Source organism: Xiphophorus hellerii, chromosome 22, assembly GCF_003331165.1.
Source record: "Xiphophorus hellerii strain 12219 chromosome 22, Xiphophorus_hellerii-4.1, whole genome shotgun sequence".
Taxonomy (NCBI): domain Eukaryota; kingdom Metazoa; phylum Chordata; class Actinopteri; order Cyprinodontiformes; family Poeciliidae; genus Xiphophorus; species Xiphophorus hellerii.
The window spans coordinates 15,651,622-15,673,491 of record NC_045693.1 but is presented as its reverse complement, the minus strand read 5'-3'; the positions used below and the strand labels follow the sequence as shown (position 1 = coordinate 15,673,491).

At 38.4% G+C, this 21,870-nt stretch overlaps 3 protein-coding genes and 1 long non-coding RNA gene across 7 annotated transcripts in view; 3 read left to right on the top strand and 1 right to left on the bottom strand.

Annotated features, from left to right (window-relative positions):
* Positions 1–3,019, bottom strand: part of tet1 (tet methylcytosine dioxygenase 1) — a 36,620-nt gene extending 33,601 nt beyond the window's left edge. Inside the window, exons 1-2 of one of the 2 annotated variants that reach the window (XM_032552348.1) lie at positions 2,384–3,019; positions 154–2,303 (exon numbers count right to left, since the gene is read on the bottom strand). In XM_032552348.1, the coding sequence (XP_032408239.1) occupies positions 154–2,139 (1,986 nt within the window). In that variant the 5' untranslated portion in view covers positions 2,140–2,303; positions 2,384–3,019. The remainder of the gene's footprint in view (positions 1–153; positions 2,304–2,383) is intronic. The other variant, XM_032552347.1, reaches the window with a different exon arrangement.
* On the top strand, positions 2,174–12,711 carry slc25a16 (solute carrier family 25 member 16). 3 transcript variants are annotated; one of them, XM_032552352.1, is made up of 11 exons: positions 2,174–2,188; positions 4,205–4,379; positions 5,964–6,095; positions 6,895–6,987; positions 7,076–7,209; positions 7,324–7,387; positions 7,511–7,632; positions 7,734–7,797; positions 7,905–8,067; positions 8,201–8,269; positions 9,985–10,141. In XM_032552352.1, exons 3-11 carry the CDS (start codon positions 5,996–5,998, stop codon positions 10,139–10,141), a joined length of 966 nt encoding a protein of 321 aa, XP_032408243.1. In that variant the 5' UTR covers positions 2,174–2,188; positions 4,205–4,379; positions 5,964–5,995. The 3 variants fall into 3 exon arrangements, with proteins under 3 accessions (XP_032408243.1, XP_032408242.1, XP_032408241.1); XM_032552351.1 differs by lacking the exon at positions 2,174–2,188 and adding an exon at positions 3,133–3,241; XM_032552350.1 differs by lacking the exons at positions 2,174–2,188; positions 4,205–4,379 and adding an exon at positions 5,294–5,636 and having other exon boundaries at positions 9,985–12,711.
* Positions 8,509–9,260, top strand: LOC116712550 (uncharacterized). The gene is made up of 2 exons (XR_004337561.1): positions 8,509–8,685; positions 8,717–9,260. It is a non-coding gene; the product is annotated as an uncharacterized LOC116712550 (long non-coding RNA).
* A 650-nt stretch (positions 12,712–13,361) lies between the features above and the next one.
* alox5a (arachidonate 5-lipoxygenase a) lies at positions 13,362–21,764 on the top strand. The gene is made up of 14 exons (XM_032552349.1): positions 13,362–13,717; positions 14,924–15,122; positions 15,206–15,287; positions 15,355–15,477; positions 16,004–16,110; positions 17,896–18,068; positions 18,175–18,321; positions 18,405–18,605; positions 18,686–18,772; positions 19,557–19,735; positions 19,848–19,969; positions 20,181–20,281; positions 20,383–20,553; positions 20,692–21,764. Exons 1-14 carry the CDS (start codon positions 13,568–13,570, stop codon positions 20,869–20,871), a joined length of 2,022 nt encoding a protein of 673 aa, XP_032408240.1. The 5' UTR covers positions 13,362–13,567; the 3' UTR covers positions 20,872–21,764.
* The last annotated feature ends 106 nt before the right edge of the window (positions 21,765–21,870 follow it).

Genomic DNA, 21,870 nt, shown 5'->3' with positions numbered 1-21,870 from the left:
AGATCACAAGAATCAATGCCACAGGGCAGAAACTGCCTCCGATCAGCTGTTCGCAGAAGATCTGCATAAATTCATTTTATTCCCAATATAAAATCCATTGTCTAACAAAAGTTTGTTATTCACACGGGGTCACAAAGAATTTATATGTCTTACCTGTGCATCATGTTGACTGATTACAGATGAAGATCTTCTCCTCTTCAGCTCCACACACTTCCTAAGCTTGCAGATCTGGTGGCCAGTCCTGCGATTGAGGCAGCAGCTGCACTGGCCGCAGTTAATCTTCCTGAGGCACGGCTCGCACGCCCCACACCTGCTGCGCTTCTTCCTCTCCTTCCGTTCTGATGTCAGAGTCGGGTAGGCGCGCGAGCCCGTCCCCTCTGTCCCCCAAGATCCAGGCAGAGCGGAGAAGCTGGTATCGCCGCACCCGGTCTCTGACTCGGTGTCAAAGGAAAACGAGGAACGAGTGCTTTCTGAGCAGCAGGACAAAGTGGAGCTGCTGTCTACGGAGGAAGTCGAGATCTTTGGCACAGGGTCATCCTCTGACATTGCTGCCTGGGTGCCATCCACAACAAAGTTTGGTTCATGTTTTCCTGTGGGGGGTTTGGTGTTTGCCTCAGTAAGTAGCATAAAGGAGGGAAAGGACTTCTCTTTTTGTGCCGCTTTATATATTTCACCTTCATCTTTGGTCTCTCCTGGTGTGCAAGCTTGCTTCTCTAACCCAGCCACGGGCGTTTCTCTTAGATCAGACTTCCCTAGACTTCTTGGCTGCAGAGAGTCCCGACAGATGATAACCGGAGTACTTCTAGTCACTATAACAGTCTGCACCTTCAGAGCAGCATCAGAGTTAGTCGAAGACCCTGCGAGTTGAGGCTTAGCACCATGAACAGTTGGTTGAAAATCTGTCTTTGCCTGGTTCACAACCTCCAGCTCACATAAATCTGAGTTGGAGAGAGCTTTGGTGGGATATGAGGTAGCTGCGTTGGAGAATACACGCACAGGTGACTCTGACTGGGCCGTCAGTGGGTTCCAATGAGTTGGATCTGGGATTTGACATGTTGGAGTGTTGGTCTGGGTGCCTTTTTCCCAAATGTCTTCACTCTCACTACTTCCCAGCTTCACAGCGATTTCTTCCTTCACTCTCATTGTCTCGTCTTGTCTCTCAACCTCCGTTTTTGCTTCCAAACTCTGAACATCTCTCTCTGTGACAACCAACGCCTTCTCATCTGTCCTACTCGCTTTCATGGCCAGCTCTTCACCCTCCTCTTGTTGGACAGCTCCCCCCTCATCTTGCATACCACTGCTGTCAAGATGATCAAGCTCATTACCATGGACAGATGAAGTGTCATTTTTCTCACTGCTGCCCTGTGCCCCCAGGGAGCCACTGCCTGTTAATTCTGACGAGCCAGAGGTGTGATCTCCACTCCCATCACCTACCCGTCCATCACTGTCGTCACAAGCTGTGACCTCAGTAACTGGCTTCAAGTCCCCTTCACTGTTATTGCTGAAAGACGTTTCATCTTCAGTTATAAGGCCGTCACAGCTGTGCTTCACATCGCCTCCACGTGTGTCAGTTTCAAGAGAGCTGCCCTCTGTGGCATCGTTAGGCTCAAGACTTGCCGCAGCTTCAACGCCAGCCTCATGATACATTCTGGGGGGTTCTTTGTTGTCTGGTTTCTCATTTTTTCCATCAGGAGGAGAATTGTTGATGCTGATGCTTGAGGGCTTGTTACTTGTGTTTTGTTGCCGGGATGCAGCTCTTCTCCCACTGCTCCCCCTCCTGCTGTTTTTCCCTCCTGTGAATGCTTTCGGTGACTGGCAGGGAGCAACAGACACTTGCGTTCCCCGTTGGGACTTCCTCGGCCCGAGGGGGTTTTCGGGCACAGTGCTCGACCGTCTAAGTCTAGTAGATCCCGTTACATTTCCGGCATGGCTACCTCTGCCAGGGGACCCCCTGAGATCCTTCCCGCTTCCACGTGGACTCCGGCCTGATTTGGCCTGGTTGCTTCTCGAAGTTGACCGTGTGGATTCTGCTGGTGTTTTCTGTGTGTTACAGGTTTGGCCCCTAGAGCTGGTCCCTCTCTGGGCTTTTTTTCTCTGAGCAGGTGTCTGTCTCCTGGTTGGCTTGGTAGGTGCAGGCATGGCTGAGGGTGTAAAGGAGAGGACCTTTGGCAGCCAGCATGGGAGCCAGGTAATTGTTTATTTCTTGCTCAGAAAAAAAAAAAATCTTAAAATCTTCTTCTATTATGATTTATCCTCGAATTGTAAATTATAATGAGTGTTAGCTGGCAGTTGCAGAGCATCACCTATAAAAATAGAAGGGACAAACAAATAAGAATATAGCCACACAAAGTTTAAATGCTATAAAACTGAAATAACTTCTTACAGATCAGTTATTTAAATCCAACTGTATTTGTTTTTACTTTTGCCCCTCCTAAAATAGCCACTCGAATGTGTATTTGCCAAGTGGCTGACGTCAATAAAGCCGTAAACAGGAAAAAAAAAAGACGAGAAATAATCAGACAAAGTCCATAAAACAAACATGGAGAGGCTTTAACATTTTAAAGGGCAGGCCCGTCGAGGAGAGAGGGCTCTGTCCGGAGGTCGGATCCTGTTTTCGTCTTCCTGGCTGGCGGAAGAGGGGGTTATTACTGTGTAAAAACCGCCCTCAGCGTCGCTCTTTATTATTATTTTGCACTTGACCGCTGTCATTTAAATAACACGAAGCACTGCGCGTCTGGAAACCTCGCTTTGCCAAAGCCCTTACTACTTTGACCCGAGCGGGTTTTTATTTACACGTTTACAGACTGAAATGCTTTACATACCGCAGAAAGAGAGAGAGAGGGAGAGACAGTTGCACTGCCTGGACCGCTAATAATACTGCGCTCCAGCGAGACGGCGAGACCTTGTATTGGTTTCCCTCCTCGGTAAATATAGACCGCTGCTAAGTTCAATCCTCTCCCGGGGGTGACACATGGACATGATACCAGTACCGACAAGCCGGGGACGGGCACCGAACAGAACCGCCGCTTTTCCAGCCGTGCAACCGTGAAAAGTCTTTGCGGAGCACGACGCTACGCTGAAATGTAAATCCCTCTTCTGTCAATCCATTCAGGGCAGCCCCGCTCACTCTCCCTCCACCAGACGCAGCCCACGGTCTCTGAGCTGGCCGAGAGCTCTTCGTGAGGACTGGAAAACCCGAAATGGAGTACAGACACGTGAACGCAGCAGGACTGTGTCAAAAGTAATCAGTCAATCAAATAACCTCGCAAAGTTTTAGAAACATTTTTTTTTGTTTTTACTCATAATGTGTCTGTTTATGACACAGCTAGTAAAACGTTTTTTTTTTCTTGCGTTCCACAGTTTCAGCTTATCGCATAAAATGTCAGTAGATAGTTGTAGTTTGTAGTTTATATTTATAACAAAAATAAATTAATACAGTACTGAACATTAAGTGCAAATTTACAGCATAAAAAATATTAAAGGACCTATATGTGTGTCATATAGTAGGAGAACTGGACTGAGAGCAGTAGTATTGTCATAAGGTCAGCAGACTCACAGTTCCAACACATGTTTGCTAATTGCTGCTGCCACTAGTTTTGAGGAACTTGGGGAAACTTGGGGAAGCTCCAAGGAGGAGATTTGTGAGATCAAGCGTTTAGGCACCCCAGATGGCTGCCGTGAGATTCAAGGATTCCTCAAACATGTATGAAAGAATCAAAGCAACGCTCCAGGTATGTTTTTGATAAAGAAATAACATTATTACATAATATATAGCTCAAAAAGAATTGATTTTACATAATACTCCCCCTTTAAACATTTATAGCTTCCTCAGATTCAAAGAATTAGAGCAACAGAGTAGAACGATGTATGAAATGTGCAGGGACATTTGTAAATAAATAATAGCAATAAACTATTTACAAGAATTGTAAAAATACTGATGTAATATTACATGAGGAAAAACTCTCATATAATATTACATCTATCCATCCATCCATTACATCCTAATAAAAGCAAGGATGTAAACACTTACTGAGTTTAAGTTTGTCAGAATCTATGGTTGACAGCTGTTTTGAGGAAGGAGCGTTCCTTTGTGCACTGATGATGCAGCAGTTTGTCACTCTCCACTTTGGTAACAGCTTCTTGCATGGGGTGGAAGACATTGTTAGCCCTTCCTTATGAGGTTTTTCTAACCGCTTCCGCTCAGTTTTAGATAAGCTGCTGCTCCAACAGACAACACCATGACCGATGTGGCTACTGAGTCAACAAGGATTTTCAGGAGCGCCCCTGGATGTTCTGTGTCAGTGTGGTGGGTTCTGTGCCTGCAGCAATCCACCACCAGCTCAAGGAATGGTTGATTGGATTCTAGAGTTTCACACCAGGTAAAAGGAAATGACAGTTGCTGCCATAAACGTGTATCAATTCAGCACACCGGGAGCATGAATGCTTTCTTAAAACCTAGTTATAAATAGGTTGTGTGGTCATAAAATAACTTTTAGGGGAGCTTGCCGAAAGAGCCAGAATTGTTGATACTCTAAAATTAAGACATATTAAGTCAGCGTTATCGATAGCAGAGCAAACAGTCAATAGGATATGATTAAAACTGGACAAAAAATAAACAAAACAATCCTCCACTTTGCTCAAGGTATCTGTCAGCTGCTGGAACATGATTCACTCAATTGGTTAAAAAATGAATTAAAGAAAAGCTACTTTAAAAACGAAAGGGTGAACATTGCTTTTGTTTTGATTTGAGTCACAGTTTTACATATTTTTGTTACAAATAGAAAATCTGCTTACGCAAAATCTGATTTTAAAAGGCTGATTGATTTTTTGATTGTTACAAAAAATCTGAATTGTTACACTATTTTGAAATAGTGTATTACAAAACCACGAGATACAGTTTCAAAATACTTATTTTTTGTCATATTTTTGATTTTTTTTGCTTTTCATACAAAAGACAGCTCCATAAGCATTTTTCCTCATAGCCATTATTCTGTATAATTTCAGGTTTTATACTAAATAACTGTACAAAGCAGCGGCTCAAGTATTAAACAGATATCTAAGTATTTGGAATACATATCTTGGAAATTAGAAACTTAAAAACTGATAGATGTGTTGTTGAATTTGTACCGGGAAACACATCATTGTTTAAGCAGATATTTACATATGTGATCGTTTAAATAAAATAGCAATGAATACATTCAAAAGAAATAGTCAGTATTAATAATACCATGTCATTAAAGGCACAGTTTGACTCTCCTAGACCTAGAGCTCACACGGCTCCATGGTCCCTCCCATGTGATGTTTCCCAACCGGAAACATCATCTTGCGTCAATATCCTGCGACTGTTTATGTCCGGTAGCCGTTATTCTTAGGGCGAAGGGCACAAATGTTGCAACTCCTCATATTTTGAGCCTCTACACCGTGTCTCAGTCACACATGTGTCTTACGACGCAATCGTCACAAACCTTTCAGTAGCTCGTAGCAATCTTTATCCCTTCAGTCATTTTGTCTCAACGGGTACAGGAGAAGATGGGGGGGAAGCTGTGAAGGTGCAGGTTCTTGTTCCATTGAAAAACATAGTTAAACTTCACTATTGATGCTGCTTTGACTGGTTGCTTTCCTGTTTCCATTAGTTTGTAAGTATCTTTTTTTTTATTGCAGCTGTCATGTGGTGTTGTCATTTAGCTGAAGCTTCATGTGGGCGTGGACGCTAATCACTGACACTGATCTTGCACACATTTCCTATAACCAGTGACTGTTTCGGTCTGTGAAAGCAGCTTTCACCGTTGGGCAAAGATAAATGAAATGACTCAGGAAGATCTAGTTTCGCTTGAGTTTCAGTTAATATGTTGTGAAAAGTTTATTTGTGGATTAAGATCATTTTGCAGTTATGATATGTGTTTTTATGATTCGTCTGAAATCCAATAGTTTATATTTCACAGTGCTTTCACTAAATTTGACAGGCATGGATGTGTCAGATTCCTGAGCAGAGAGGATGACATCGGAGGCTGCTGTCTCCACACCTTCCCCTACTAGCAGCAGTAGTACACCTGCTAAAAGAGATTACTACTGGCTTCGCTCCTTTGTGGCTGGAGGTATGATGTGATACATCAGCTTACTAATCACGTTTAGGGCAGTTTCGGGAGGGTTCAATCTTATACAAAATGGTATCATTTGTATTAATCACTTCCTATATTGCTTTATTGCCCTTTCATACAAAAAAACCAACCTGTAACGTAATACAGGAATGGATATTCATTTGTAAAACTATATCAGATAATGTAAAAGTAGAATAGCACTGAATATGATGAGACTGTCCTGCTACCAGTGGATAGTGATTATCCCAAGCTTATGCAAATATCCAATAGGTTAAAGGGGGGAGGGGAGTAGATCCATGTATTCTAGGCAGATTAACCTAGAATCTGGAGTTTATCAGATGAAAAAGTCCCAGTTTCCTACATGGTTGTCAAAATGATTACAAATGCAATGATTAAAAAGAAGAGTGTGGTAAATAAAATCACTAATAATAATTAAACAACTGAAAACTGTGACCAAAAGAGTCTGTTATATAATAAATTTAATGACAGCTGGTTAAAGAGTTCATCCTTTTGATATGCTGGTAACCAAACTCTTTGACCCTATGGAATATTTATTTTTTTCCCCTTTTTTCATAAATAAGGATAACCAGTACACAGGATAGTGATGTTCAATGGCTTTTCAACATACATGTACTCATGGACCTGAATTTGATTCTCACTTTAATTAAAATACCACAATGTCACAGAAAAAAAATGAAATATGCTGCACAAGCTGCAATTGAGACGTTTGTATTTTTATGCATGAAGCCTAACATTTTGTTTACATGTTCATGTATGAGTATTGTTCTGTTTACAGGTGTAGCAGGATGCTGTGCGAAGACTACCATCGCCCCTCTAGACAGAGTCAAAATTCTTCTTCAGGGCCAGAACCCCCATTACAAACATCTTGGTAAATTACTGACTAACTACCAAACAAACAAATTAACTCTAACAAGTTAGTTTATCACCAGAGTGAATCTTGTGAATTTTCTCTTTAGGGGTGTTTTCCACTTTCATGGCTGTGCCAAAGAAAGAAGGCATCCTGGGCCTGTACAGGGGTAATGGTGCAATGATGGTCAGGATATTTCCTTACGGAGCCATTCAGTTCATGGCCTTTGACAAATATAAAAAGGTAAAGTGAATATTTTATCATTAATTCTCTGGCTCAACATTACGTTTTATGTTTATGAATGCGTTTCCGTGTAGGCATTATTTTGATGCATTGTTGATAATAATCTCTTCATAGCTGCTGAATAAACGGATTGGGATCTCTGGACACATCCATCGCCTTGTGGCAGGATCTATGGCAGGTACTGATAGACCTCTTATCACGGTGCCCCATGCTTTACTGACACAGATAGTGTTGTTAGACTGTTGTCTTTTCTTTTTTTTTTTTTACTGTGCTCTCATGATCTTTGCTTATGTGTTTTCAGGCATGACTGCGGTGATATGCACCTACCCTCTGGACGTGGTCCGAGCCCGGCTGGCCTTCCAGGTGAAGGGTGATCAACGCTACTCTGGAATTATTGATGTTTTCCGCTCCATTTATCGAAAGGTGATTTACTGTTGGTGAACTTTACTAACTTAAACTAAAATGTTACATCACATTGTAAGTTCCTGCTTACTTTATGTCTACTTGTCATCTCCTTTCCACAGGAGGGCGCATCTGGATTTTACAGAGGCCTGACTCCAACTCTTGTTGGAATGGCGCCTTATGCAGGTGAGTTTTGCTGCATTTATTTTGTTATTCAAAGGTACTTGCAAATGTCATGCATAATGTCCTCCACGTGTTTAGCCAGTCTCTTATTTCTCTCTGCATCCTCCAAGGTCTCTCCTTCTTTACCTTTGGCACCCTGAAGAGTCAAGGCTTAAAGCACTTCCCGGAGCAGCTGGGCCGCCCCTCGTCGGACAACCCAGATGTGCTCGTTCTGAAAGCCCACATCAACCTGCTCTGTGGAGGGGTTGCTGGTGCCTTCGCTCAGACTGTCTCGTAAGTGCTTTTCTTAATGGACGTGTTGGATTTTTAAGCTCCGACTGAGTCAAACGCGGGTCGGTTTCCTATTTTTAATAACTCTAATTCATAATTTCTGGTTTCTGTGTTATAATGGGACTTTCCTCGCCAGCTACCCCTTGGATGTGGCAAGGAGGAGGATGCAGTTAGGAACTGTGCTTCCTGATTCAGATAAATGTGGGTGAGTATCGCTGCTGGTTTGACTTGTCATAGTTTGGTTTTACAGTGAGATGATATAACTTTTCTTTTGTGGAAATGGTTGAATATTGAATCAAGAATATTTGCTTAGAATTTTTCATTCTAAATTTACACTTAAAACAGAATTTGTTTACTTAAGTTCTTTAAATTAATGAATATTTGCAAAAGTATCCATAGCCATTTAATTTTTTTCTTCCCTCATATTTTCATGTTTCAGCTACATTGTGTTTTTTTTTTCAATTAATGGAAACATATATTTTTAAGCAAATTTTTTACAAATATGGACATGAAAAGTGTGGCTTTTCTTTTGCATTTAGCCCCATTTTCATGATACCTCTAACAAAAAATCCAGCGCAACCAGCTGCCTTTAGATGTCACTTAATTACTATAAATTAAGCAGTTCTGTGAATGCCTCATAGTTTACTTAGAGAGTGAAGAAGCGACCTCTTGAAGACCAAGGAAACACACCAGACAGGTCAGGTTAGGAAATGCTTAAAGCAAAGGTTGGGTTATTGAAGAATGTCACAATGGAACAACTCACAGCGCTCTGTTCAATCCATCATCCTAAAATCAAATGCGGCAAAACTCGAGACCTACCAAGACATTTAAGTTGTTGAGTGAATTTGTTGAAAGTACAACCATTAAGAATGCACTCCGCTAATCTGACTTTTGTGAAAGTGTGTCAGGAAGATAGTTATTGTTAAAAGAAAGCCATAAAACTACAATGTATTGGTTGGTAATTCTAAATGAACATCTGGTAGAGGTTGGGCCAGAGGTTCACCTTCCAGTAGAACAACAACCCTACACATATAGCTTGAGGAAAAGTTGAATGGTTTACTTTGAAGTATATTCATCCAATTTATCTATGCATTAACTTTTCCGCAGTAGAAAAAGCAAAAACTTCAGTGCATAGATTTGCAGAGCTGATAGGGATACATCCCAAAAGGACATGCAACTGTAAAAGCTGCAGGAGGTACTTCCACCGAGTTTTCACTTTTCACTAATGCACTACTTTGTGATGGGCTGTATAACATCACTGTATGGATTTGTTGGTGACAATTGTCATAAGAAGAAAAGATGGTCAAGAAGAGGCTTTTATGCAAAACCAGCAATTTTTTTCTTTATTAAGTTTTTCCCAAATAGCTGCGCAGATTACTCATTATCTGGAGTCTATGTTTTGTCTTAGGGTTGTTTAGTTTTTAAAAATATATCGTAAATCATATGGCTATCTGACTTACCTAATATCTTGCAGCCTTACTTTGTGCTGGTCCATCACATAAAATCCAAGTGAAATGTGTTAAAATTTGTGGTTGAAACATGATGGGATGTGTGAGTATCCAAATATTTGAGAACTTTTTATGTTATAAAACAAACTTAAATCTAAGTCTGAGTCGTCAGGCTCCAGCAACATACCATTCATTCCTGAAAAGGTTCCTTGAATACTTTTCCCAACACAACTCATTGTTCTCCCTTTAACTACTTCTCTTTGTCAGAATTTCCAGAAATATCAAAGTTTTATTAGCCTTGAGAGGTTTCATTTAGTTTTAGAATACATTTTTAAAGACTCCAAATGACGCCCTGCGTACTTGAAATACTTGCTCTCATAGCAAACAGAAAATTGTCTTTGATTCTGTGTTTTATTTCTTATCTGGGTCCGATTGCGAAAATAACAGTGTTGTTTGTCTTGCATGTGCACAGATCGCCTTTCAAGACTCTGAAATACGTGTATAACACATATGGTATCAAGAGAGGACTATACCGAGGCCTTTCTCTTAACTACATCCGCTGCGTGCCGTCACAGGCCATGGCCTTCACCACCTACGAGTTCATGAAGCAAGTCCTCCATCTGAACTAGTCTTCTCCTGAGCCTGACCAATCAGATCATTGACCCGATCAGCTTCGGTGTTTCCCTGATGGAGTTACCGCTCAATCAGCGAGTTCACTCAGAATATCTTATTGTAGTTCAGCTCCCCAAACAAACCAGGAGAGTCAATAATAAAGAAAAAGGGGAACTATAGTGTCGAACAGCGGGAGGCTGTAATTCCCCTTCATCTCCATCATTACTGACAACATTTTTGTTTTAAAAGATTCTTACGATTTCCTGATCAAGCAGCACCAAAGCAGCCCTGGAATGTTTAGCAAACGCAATCATATTTTAATCATTTATCACAACTTCAATAATTGTAAGCACATATTTTTTTTCTTTCTATTGAATGAAAGAATTTACTTTTGTTCTTTAAATTCTTATGAGTGTTTGTCATTGTACAGCTGCTCATTTATATCCTTACACTTTTTTTTTCTTTTTTTTAAGTTTACCAAGTTGATGTAAGAGGTAGCTGCTGCTAAATGGTGACATTTACGTTTTCTTTGTACATCCTTGACTGAGGGTGTCTTTAGTTTTGCAATGCAGTACTTTGGAAAAAAATTGTCTGTTTTTTTTTTTTTGCTTTCTCAGTACAAATCAGCATAAATACTGTTTGTGCGTGCCACATGATATTATTATATTATCTCAAAACAGCCTTCCATTTAATTTTCAGGTCTTAAATGGAGCAATTTTTGTTTCCGTTTTATATACCACTACACACGTGTTCATGTTTCTTAACATGCATTTAATGTCAAGAGTGAGTCTCTTGTAGCCGTGATGATGTCGCTTGATGCACAACCATAATGTTTTACAGGGAACTCAGGTTTAAATTGCACTGAAGCTTTTTATTTATTGCTTTAGCAACATGTTGCCACTGGGTGGCAGTATTGAAACAAGATGTAAATGGTTATCCAGCCCTGCATACTGCAAACCTCATACATAGACACTACATGCTTGATTTGGCCTGATCAGACACAACCAAACAAAACTTATTACTACTGTTTTGTAGCTACTTGCTATTTAATAATCTTAACCTTAGATTTCAGTCAACTGAGATGGTTTTTACTAGCTATTACTTTGTAATAATGACATTTCTTTGACAAAAAAAAGAAGAAATTTACAGCTTGATTTAAGTTCAAATGAAAAAAAAAGCAGACTATTTAACTCTTAACAGCAGTACCTTAGCAGGTTATTTTTTGTTCTTTATTTTGTCTTTAATAATTTTAGGGAGCCCAAATAGACTTTATATAAGAAAAAGGCTATTGAAGAAACTAAGCTCTTAACTTCCTGAAAACTGGAAATGTTCCAGTTTTCTTTCGAGTGAAAATAATTTGATAAAACATTTCTAACAAGGCTCCATATAAATAACCTCTTCTGTGTTGGACTGTGTTCATCCTAAAAGGTGATCACTGATCATGTTTATAATTAACTGCAAATGAACAATAAAGCACAGTGCCTTGCTAAAGTATTTATTTCCCTTTGTTTTTTCCACATTGTTACGTCACAACCACAAAACTTTATGTATTTTAGTGAGATTTTATGTTATAGAACAACACAACGTAGTGTCGAAATTTTAAATGCCTGTAGAACGGTGTCATGGTTTTAAAACAAAAATGTGACAAGAGCACCATGAATGTGTAATCAGCCCTTGATTCTTTAGCCTGACCTCCCCTAAGTAAAATCCAGCAAACGAAGGAAGAAAAAGGAAAGTGTTAATCAGAGAATCACCTGAGACTATTAGTAGTTGGAAAATTATTAGTTGTGTGTTCCACATATTTGACTTTTACGGAAGAGTGGCAAAGAAAAGCCAATCCTGAGATAGAACAAGAAGATAAGTTCACTGTGGCCATAAGCCATGCACAACATAGCAAACATGAGAGAGATCAGGCCCAGGTTTTGGACTACATGGGAGATCCCCCTGATCACATCACATGACCTCAATTAGAAATCAAAAGACATTTTAGGTAATTCATTGTAAAATAAATAAATGGAAAACTATTTGTCATTTTTTCGTCTCGCTTCATAATCATGTGCTACTTTGTGTTGATTTGTCACATAAAACCTCAGTAGAAGGTTGTTGACGTTTGTTGTTGCGTAACAGAAAGTGAAAAAAGTTCTAGTAAGCACCCATAAATGATTGAAAAGTATATTGTTTTAAAATGAATTGAACAAAGGGAGACTTTATTATTCATACATTCAACATAATGAAGTGCAATAAGTATTTTTATTTCAATATAAATACATTTTCATTGTAAGTGTTCCTTACTTCCCTGGCGTGTAATCTCACACTTTGTTGAGAGTTTGAAGCTGCCATCCAGGAAACAGAATAAAGTCTGGAGCAGCTTATCATCCTCTGATAGCTGCCATGTCTCTTTTCACGGTGCTGCTGTTTCTGAATGTGCAGGTATTCATGTATGTTCTGTAGAGATGCTTTTCAGTCTGTTTGATGTCGCATAAAGCAGATAAAACATTTTTGAGAATTACGAGTGTCTGAATCTCAGCATTTATTCAAAGTTTCATTTGGGTTGCTGAATAAACGATGTGTAACACCATCTCCTTTATGCCGCACCTTCCGCCTTCTCCGTTTTCCATTTGACTGGGTTTCGGACTTATAGAGGATTCCTCTAATCTTTATGTCACAGTTTTATGGCTAAAACTACGGCAGGGCTGTGTGAAACATTTGCATTTATTTTACTGGAACAGGAATACACTGCCTGTTGTTGTTTGACAACATGCACTAATTTGACTGGTAAATGAATGAGTGTGACAGAAGACTCATTTCCTTGTTATGAGTAAAATCCAGATTAAAAACTATAGCTGTGTTTTATTTTTGTCTTTGTAGAGAAAAAAAAGAACATTTATCATTTTTATTAATTATTATTTTTTTTGGTTATCTCCCACCATCTAGTGCCAGCTTGGAATGTTTCCCAAACTGGCACCAAGTTTTGTTTCTAGCTTTCTGCCCCTTCACTTCCTTATGTTCTCCAAAGAGCCTGTGTGTTTGTTTGTTTTTCCCTCTCAGATAAATGTACAATGATGTCTTTGTACTTCTGACACCTCGCCTCACCATATTTATGATTAATCTAAATAGAAAAATCCCCTTCAGAAGTTGTGCAGACCCTTTTCTTTCCTCACTGTTTTTCCAAGCTGATGACATATTTATATCATTAGGAAAATGCATAAGAACCCATGGAGGGTTTGTTCAGTTTAAGGGTGGAGACACTGATGACTAGGTCACTGTAATAAATCTCCTTCCTCTTTTGGGCTCATTAGACACTGCTTTAGCATTTTTGAGTTTACATCAGTGAAAGGCAGAGCTGCATCTGAACCAAAGCCTTTCCAGAGTAACACAGTTGCTGATTCTTCACCTTTAGACGGCATTTGAGCATTTTTGGTCCTGTCGTTTTGTGACCTGCCATGCCGTCGTACACAGTCACTGTTGCCACGGGGAGCCAGTGGTTTGCAGGGACGGATGATTATGTCTACATCACGCTGGTGGGTACAGAGGGATGCAGCGAGAGGACACTGCTGGACAAACCCCTCTACAACGACTTCGAGAGGGGGGCGGTAAGTGGAGTCACTGTAAAGTGGGAGCCGGATGCCAAATTTTATTCTTTTTTTTGATGTTCTGTACAAACGCGTGCTTTAAACGTGAGCGGCCAGGTAGTTGGAAAACAGAGAAGTTGTAAAATAAAGTAAACTTGATATTTGAGGAAGTATTTGTGAACTTCTGGAAATTGCAAGGCCTGCAGTCATGCGTCTCTTCTGCTTAGTCTTATAGCACCAGTTTACAATTTAAAAAGGAGCATGTTTTGATGGAAAATTACTTATTAACTTTTAATATGTTTTAAACACTAGAGTTTTTTTTATAATCCAATTTAATTTTATGGTTCTTCTCCAGATGCATTATCATAAAAATATTTTTAACATCAGAAGCAGAAATAAAACTATATGAAACAAAAACAGGGACTATAAAGGGAAACTTTTTTAGGTTTAGATTAACTGTGCTTCTCAATCCAAAATTCATCTTGACATTTTATGTCTAGTTCGTTTTGAATTTCTGAGGCTAATCTAAATCAATGCTGAGACTGTTAAATTTAGTAAAACAGACTTGAATATTGGAAACCTTAAAGTCGCATTGTCACGCATTGCTTCTTGGCACAGTGACAGGAAAATAAGTTTAGGCTTATATCAGAATGAAGCAGGTTAGACTAACAAAAAGAAATAAAAAATAGAAAAAATACTTGACAAATTACCGAACAAATTGATAAATGTATAAGGAATTTTTTTTTTTGTATTAAATTTATAGTAAAGCAAGTTACGGAAACCCTTTTTTCAAATTTAAACTGAAGCAATCCTATAGTATTGTGACAAGCATTTCTGGAGCAACACTCCTCAAAAACGATTAAACAAAAAGATAAAAATAATTTTAAAAAAATGGATTCTGTTTTGTGCACAGTAAAAGGAGTAAACTAAGAAAAAAAATAGGTCAGGGTGTTAGGGTTATGGTTGTTTCATAGTTTAGATAAAAGATAAGAGAGCCTAGACATTTTGAAGAAGTAATTTCATCCATGAATGTCACTGTACTACACACAAATATAGTCAAATGGCTTGGACATTTCTAAACTACATGGACTTGTCTAGATCTATGCAAGCTGTTGTTGAACATGTTAGACACACACTGCTTTCAAAAAACAGGTTTGAGATTGTCTTTATTCTGAGTGATTGAGCTCATTTCCATGTTTTTCACAGTAGCCTCTGTTTAAACTGCAGATTGACTCATATGATGTGAAAGTTGGTGAGCACTTGGGTGATATTGTACTGGTGAAGATTGAGAAGAAGAAATATTGGATGCAGGATGACTGGTACTGCAGGTACGTCACTATCAAGACCCCATGTGGAGATTATGTGGAATTTCCCTGTTTCCGTTGGCTGGTGGACGACAAGGAAGTGGTCCTGCGGGATGGACGAGGTATTTACCTATCTGTCTGTCTTAAAAAAACTCTGCCTCACTCATCTGCTGAAGCCCTCATCTTGCCTTTGCATCTTTTCTAGCATTTCTGCCTCAGGATGATAAAACCAGTATAGTAAAGCAGCACAGACAAAAAGAGCTGGATCAGAGAAGAAAAGCCTACAGGTAAGTTTGCTTTACTCAAAACATGCAGGAGATCAGGTTGTTTTAATGACATTTATTCTGTTTGTAGATGGAAAGAGTGGCAGCCTGGATTCCCTCTGAGCATTGATGCTAACAAACACAGGGACCTCCCCCGAGACATCCAGTTTGACAGTGAAAAGGGAGTGGACTTTATTCTAAACTACAGTAAGGCGTAAGTAGAGCCATGTGTACTACATAAAGGGACCATTTTTCAATAGGGTTTATGTCTATCTCAGTACAATGAAGAGGTTTACTTAGCCTACATTTGCATTGTGGATGTTTTTTTAAATGAAAGGCCTTCATGAAACCTTAATCAGATGCAGAACTGATGCCTCAGAGCATGCTTCTATATTATAAATTACCTTGGGGAAAAGAAACAGTGGTGCCATTGTGTGTTTATCACATGGGATATTTGCACTGTGCTTTCAGATAGACTTTTGAACTTGCTGACAGGCATCATAACAAACAACCAATGTATAAAAGGATATTGTGCAAAATGTGTAATATCTCGTAAAATTAAAAGTTGAAATGTTGAGCTGCCTTGTTATTTCAAATGCGTTGCTAGAAATGCTCATAGCCTCTAATCGACAAAATAACAGAAATCTGAGCCGTCAGATTTTTTTGGGAAGTATAAGTAAAACTAATTTTAATGATTTAAAAATATCAATAAATTAAGAATCCTGTTGATGTCTTTTCAGAATAGAGAACTTGTGTGTGAACAGCTTCATGAACATGTTTCAGTCTTCATGGAGCGACTTTGCTGACTTTGAGAAAATCTTCGTGAGAATCAAAAACACAATCTCAGGTTAGACAAACTTTCTGTTCGTTTCTGTAATTGCATGCTATGCTAATCTGTGCTACCCTATATGTTATGCTCTCCTATGTTAGGTTGTATATTCTAAATTACAATTATTTATGTTAGGCTGTTTATTCTATATTATACTATGTTCTAGTTTATGTTATGTTCCATTACACTACACTAAACCACTTCACATTAATTAAAATTATTACACTACTTTGTACAATGTTATATTATGGGCAATGCTAACATAAGCTATGCTTTGCTATGCTAACATATGCATGGTGTTATAATATGCTACTGTTTTTTTTCAAAGTATATTATCAATTCAGGCTTGCGATGAGGGTGTGCTCCATGTGCTATGTCTTATGTTAAGTAGTGTTATGCTACGCTAAGCTACATTGGAACTATTGTTTTAGATAATGTTACCTGAAGTTATGCTAGGCTACAATAACTTCAGTTATATTATGTTAAGCAACATTTCATGTGAAGTTGTTTTATGTAATTCTACATGATTTTAATGCACCACAAAATGTTATAATATGTTACATTACAGCAAATGTGTTGCTATACTAAGCTAACTAATGCTAAGCAGTACTACATTACGTTTTTAATGCCATGCTATGCTAGCTTATGGGCCTTAGGCCTTTTCTAATATGTTTTGCTCTATTATGTTACCTTTGTTGTACTTTGTTTAATGTTATGCTGTGAGTCTTGATTTTATGTAGCGTAATGTAAGACTACAATTATTACGTAAAAATAGGCAAAGCTTGGCTAAATTAAAAGGGTTAGCATCACCACCTTACTCTATCTTAAGTGGCTTTTAGAAAGAAAAAAACAATACTTATAGTAGTTTTACTGTATTATACTACTCCTACTTGAGTAAAACGTCAGACTACCCTGACCACCACAAACTGAGTGAGTGAAGAACAATGATATTTTAACCAGGAATGCAGGAGTTTATGTTACAGTGAGACATGTTGTTAATAAGGAAGCTATGTTGTTTTAATGTTGCTTTCTGTCTACTAAGCCTGCTGAACAATGTGGAGGTAAAATATTGTAAAAGTAGATATTGTCACTGGAAGCACTTTAACCTGTTCTAACAACCTGCTGTAAGCATTTATTTCATAAGTTACAACTTACTTGAATAAAAATTTAAGCAATGATGCTCTTATATGACCACAACTTTTAGCTACTCTGCCCTCCTCTGACTACATTATATGTTGTATAATGTTGTATATATATATATATATATATATATATATATATATATATATATATATATATATATATATATATATGAGAAAAGCTCAAATTTGATTACAAAAGAGAAAGCAGCTAACTTATAATCCATCTGTGCGTAGAAAACCTGCAACGCCTTTAATGTGAAATACAAGTTATATATATATATATATATATATATATATATATATATATATATATATATATATATATATATATATATATGTTGTATAATGCTATTTTTTACGAAGTTATATTCATTATGTTATGTTTTATAACCGTACAGTACACTACGCTGTGCCAAGCTATGCTATGCTAACACTTGTGAGGCTATGTGTCATTTTAAGATTAATTATGTTTATATAAAGTTCAGTAAAATTTAATATTATTGAGAAGTTAATTTGTTTCTTTTAATTATGATTTTCAGATTACACTCAATTAAAAAACATTAGACATCTCAAGGAAAACATTTTAGTACAGCAATATGGGCTTCATGAAAAGTATATTTAATAGCTGTTTAAAAATTAATTTGGTTTGCTTGCGTTTCAGAGTATGTGATGGAACATTGGAAAGAAGACTTCATGTTCGGGTATCAGTTTCTGAATGGTTGCAACCCAGTGTTGATTTGCAAATGCACCAAACTCCCTGACAAGTTCCCTGTCACTAATGAGATGGTTTCTGTCAGCCTTGAGCGGGATTTGACCCTTGAGCAGGAAATTAAGGTTGATATTTCTCTGGTTTTATTCATCTTTTTGGCTTTTCTTTGACAATTGTAACTTTTTGATCATCTCAGCTGAAATGCACTTCAAAGCAGTCTTCTGCTTCCAGGCAGGTAACATATTCATAGCGGACTACGACATGTTAGAGGGCATTAATGCAAACCCCACAGACCCGTATACGCAGCAGTACCTGGCAGCTCCAATGTGTCTGCTGTACAAGAACCTACGGAACAAGATTCTGCCTATAGCTATACAGGTATAGCGAGCTTGGGCCACTGTAAGCGGGACTATTTCAGCTCATTCCTTTCTGTATCTGAACTCTGGCTTTGTCTTTTTCAGCTTGGCCAGGATCCAGATGAAAACCCAATCTTCCTTCCCACTGATGGTCAGTATGACTGGCTGCTGGCAAAGATCTGGGTACGATCAGCTGACTTCCAGCACCACCAGAACGTCACACACCTGCTCAGGACACATCTGATGACAGAGGTGTTTGGTATTGCCATGTTCAGACAGCTCCCAGCTGTTCACCCGGCATTTAAGGTAAAGCACTGCCAGGGATAATTTGTTGATTGATAAATTGATTGTTTTTATTGATTGGTTGCTTTCCTTTTTGTTCTCAGCTACTCATCCCGCACATTCGTTTTACTATCGCAATCAATACAAAGGCCAGAGAGCAGCTCATCTGTGAGTGCGGGATCTTTGACAAGGTTGGTTTCTGGACATTGAAATAATGTGGAATAAGCACAACATCTGTCCAAAAGCAACAAGAGAAAATAATAAGAAGGTGGTTTATTTCCAGAACTGTGCGGAGAACTAAAACCACACTCCTTCCAAGGAGAGTGTGTTGAATTTTTTTACAAGTGGTCCTTAGCCACAGGCAACATATTTTAAAGTCATGAACTTTACACCATGAGGAAAGTAGAAAAATTACAGTTTACAGTTCCCGAAAGACAACCTAAACAAGAAAGAATGGCAGATTTATTATGTTTTCTTTTATTATTAAGCTGATTTACATAAGCTTACGAATCTCTGGGAGTTAGAGATACTGTGCAGCAAAAACTGTGGATGTACAGTATATATCAGTTTTAGAAATTTAGTTGCAGGAATTTCATTCTTCTTCTTTTTGGTGGGATTTCATCAAATAAACTTATTACTTCAGATATTTCACAACATCTGAAGTCTTCTGAAAAAAAAGTACATTGGCCAGTCTAAACTTTATTTATAGACAAATATATTAAATCTTTATTATTTGTTTACAAATTCCAGGTGTTTAGAAATGTTTCTCTATCATCCTGATCGAGTTGCAGAAAAATGTCTGTAAGACAACATAAACACCATATTTTCAAATCAGACTAGCTTAGCAGATTCAGCTGAATATTTTGGTTTAGAGCCAAAAGTGTACATGAAACAAAAAGAAACAGTATTCATGAATTCTTAAATCAAAACCATTTATGCTGAAGGATAAGATGTTTTCTTATGTGCTTTATCAAGGCCAATGCAACCGGCGGAGGTGGTCACATCCAGCTTGTCCAGAAAGCCATGAAGACGCTGACCTTCAGGTCTTTCTGCTTCCCTGACATGATCAAGAGCCGTGGCATGGACAGTACGGAGGAGCTGCCCACCTATTTCTACAGGGATGATGGCTACAAGGTGTGGGAAGCCACTAAGAGGTGAGAAACAATTTTCTTTCCAGTCCAAAAGTCCCTTTGAAGAAATAAGTCATAAGATGAATTGTGTATGCATTGGGTATGCGATTTATTCCTCTATTACCTTTCCTGGCAGTTTTGTCTCTGATGTGATCCGTATTTACTACACCAGTGATGAGAGAGTGCAGGAAGACGAGGAAATCCAGGCCTTCGTCAAAGATGTGTGCAGCTTTGGGATGCAGGACTTCGATCACTGTGGTACATTCACTTCACAAACAAGCGGTTGCAGAGCTCGGAGAAGCAGAAAAGTTGACTTGTGGTGACATTCCCTGAATGTTGGTGTTGTAACGTCATCCGGTAGTTTATCATAATTTGTGCAAGGGTCTTTTCACAGCACAGCTTGCAAAATAATTGAGTGGTTTTGTAAAGACTGCTTTCTCAATTCTGTTTGTTTCCAATCTGTGCAAAGAGTTTCCAAAGTCTCTGAAGACATGTGACGAACTGATAGAGTACCTGACTGTCATTATATTCACTGCTTCATCCCAGCATGCTGCCGTGAATTTTGGACAGGTGGGTTGTTGAAGAATCTCTTTTTACTTTTCAAAATAGACACAAAAAAAAAAAAAAACCTGATTTTCCACACATTTTGCTTCTTTGTATGCAATGTGTAGTATGACTGGTGCTCCTGGATCCCCAATGCCCCTTCTACCATGCGGAAGCCCCCTCCGAAAGAGAAAGGGCAGGTCGATGTGAAAATGATCATTGAGAGCCTTCCTGATCGTGGACGGTCCAGCTGGCACCTGGGGGCCGTCTGGGCCCTCAGCCAGTACCAGGAGAATGAGGTTCGCAGAAAAAATACAAGCTGCCATTTAAACTGCATAGACGGGAGAGCTAAAATCTACATTTAAAGTTGAATTAAAGAATATAGATTTGTTTATTGCTGCGTGCCTTTTGCCTAAATAAAGTTTCTTTCTATGCAGCTGTATCTGGGTATGTATCCAGACGAACACTTTATAGAGAAGCCAGTAAAGGACGCCATGGGAAAATTCAGGAAGGAACTGGCAGAGATAACCAGGAGCATCAAAAGGAGGAACGAGGAAAAGAAGCTGCCGTACTACAACATGTCTCCAGACAAAATCCCAAACAGTGTTGCTGTTTGAGGAGTGAAACTCGTCTGATGCATAAATTGTCTTTCTGTATATTAAAGAGCAGAAGACACTAAGGTTTCTGCAACTATGGAAAATATTGATTTTGTAATTTTGATTCATCTACATTGTGATCATGATTACAGATATAAAACAGAAAAACATAAAGGGAAGACTCAGCTGCCGTTTGCAGGTAGCAACAAATTGACCAATCAGAGGAGTGCGCAATGGAAATACGGATTCCATAAAAACTGTTTTTAATCGCTGTTATTTTGATATTTATCACTTTATAAATAAACTGATATTTCATCTCTGTTTTCAACATAGCTCTCTGTTATGGATTGCTAATCATACTTCCGTATCATAACCCTATTTAAAAAAAAGATAATGCAGTCTAGTGACTTTTGGAGGTATGTGCTCTTCAAATAAAACTTCACAGGTTTTGTGTGTTACCTTTATGAATCCAGTTTGCCTATATTGTGAATCATCCCACAGGGGAAAAAGTCCTATTTGTTTTGTATTCTGAATTTACTCTTTATAAATTTAAAGATAATGAGGCCATGTCACCAAGAAGTTTGGCTAAACAGTTAAGACCATATTATAATGCCTATTTGCAGGGAATTCAGTAACTCAGTACAATCTGCTGGGCTTCCTTAAATAACTTCATTGGCAAAATATGACCAACAGAATTTGACTGTATTGTATGAATATTATGACTGTATTGTATGAATATTAGAATCTGTGTATTTAAAACTGTCCATATGAATGGACTGGTATGAATTACATTGATTTGATTTATATTTCTGTAAGCTAAGGTTGAATTTGACCCATTTGTTATGCAGTAACATTTACATAACATCTGTTGTACATTGGTGATCTATAAATAAAATATAAATAAATTGATCTGTCATTGTCAAATCATACATTTTTTATTTCAGTGAAAAAAAACTCCACACAACTGAATCCTAAATGCAGTTCTTTGCCATAAAGCTTAACCACTTACTGCTTGATTTT

Coding starts and splice junctions, on each gene's coding strand:
- slc25a16 (XM_032552350.1), top strand. CDS start 5,996: ATGACATCGGAGGCTGCTGTCTCCACACCTTCCCCTACTAGCAGCAGT. Junction 7,633..7,733: donor TCCGCTCCATTTATCGAAAG/GTGATTTACTGT, acceptor TCCTTTCCACAG/GAGGGCGCATCTGGATTTTA. Junction 8,270..9,984: donor CCTGATTCAGATAAATGTGG/GTGAGTATCGCT, acceptor GCATGTGCACAG/ATCGCCTTTCAAGACTCTGA.
- alox5a (XM_032552349.1), top strand. CDS start 13,568: ATGCCGTCGTACACAGTCACTGTTGCCACGGGGAGCCAGTGGTTTGCA. Junction 18,322..18,404: donor TTCTGCCTATAGCTATACAG/GTATAGCGAGCT, acceptor TGTCTTTTTCAG/CTTGGCCAGGATCCAGATGA. Junction 18,606..18,685: donor CTGTTCACCCGGCATTTAAG/GTAAAGCACTGC, acceptor TTTTGTTCTCAG/CTACTCATCCCGCACATTCG.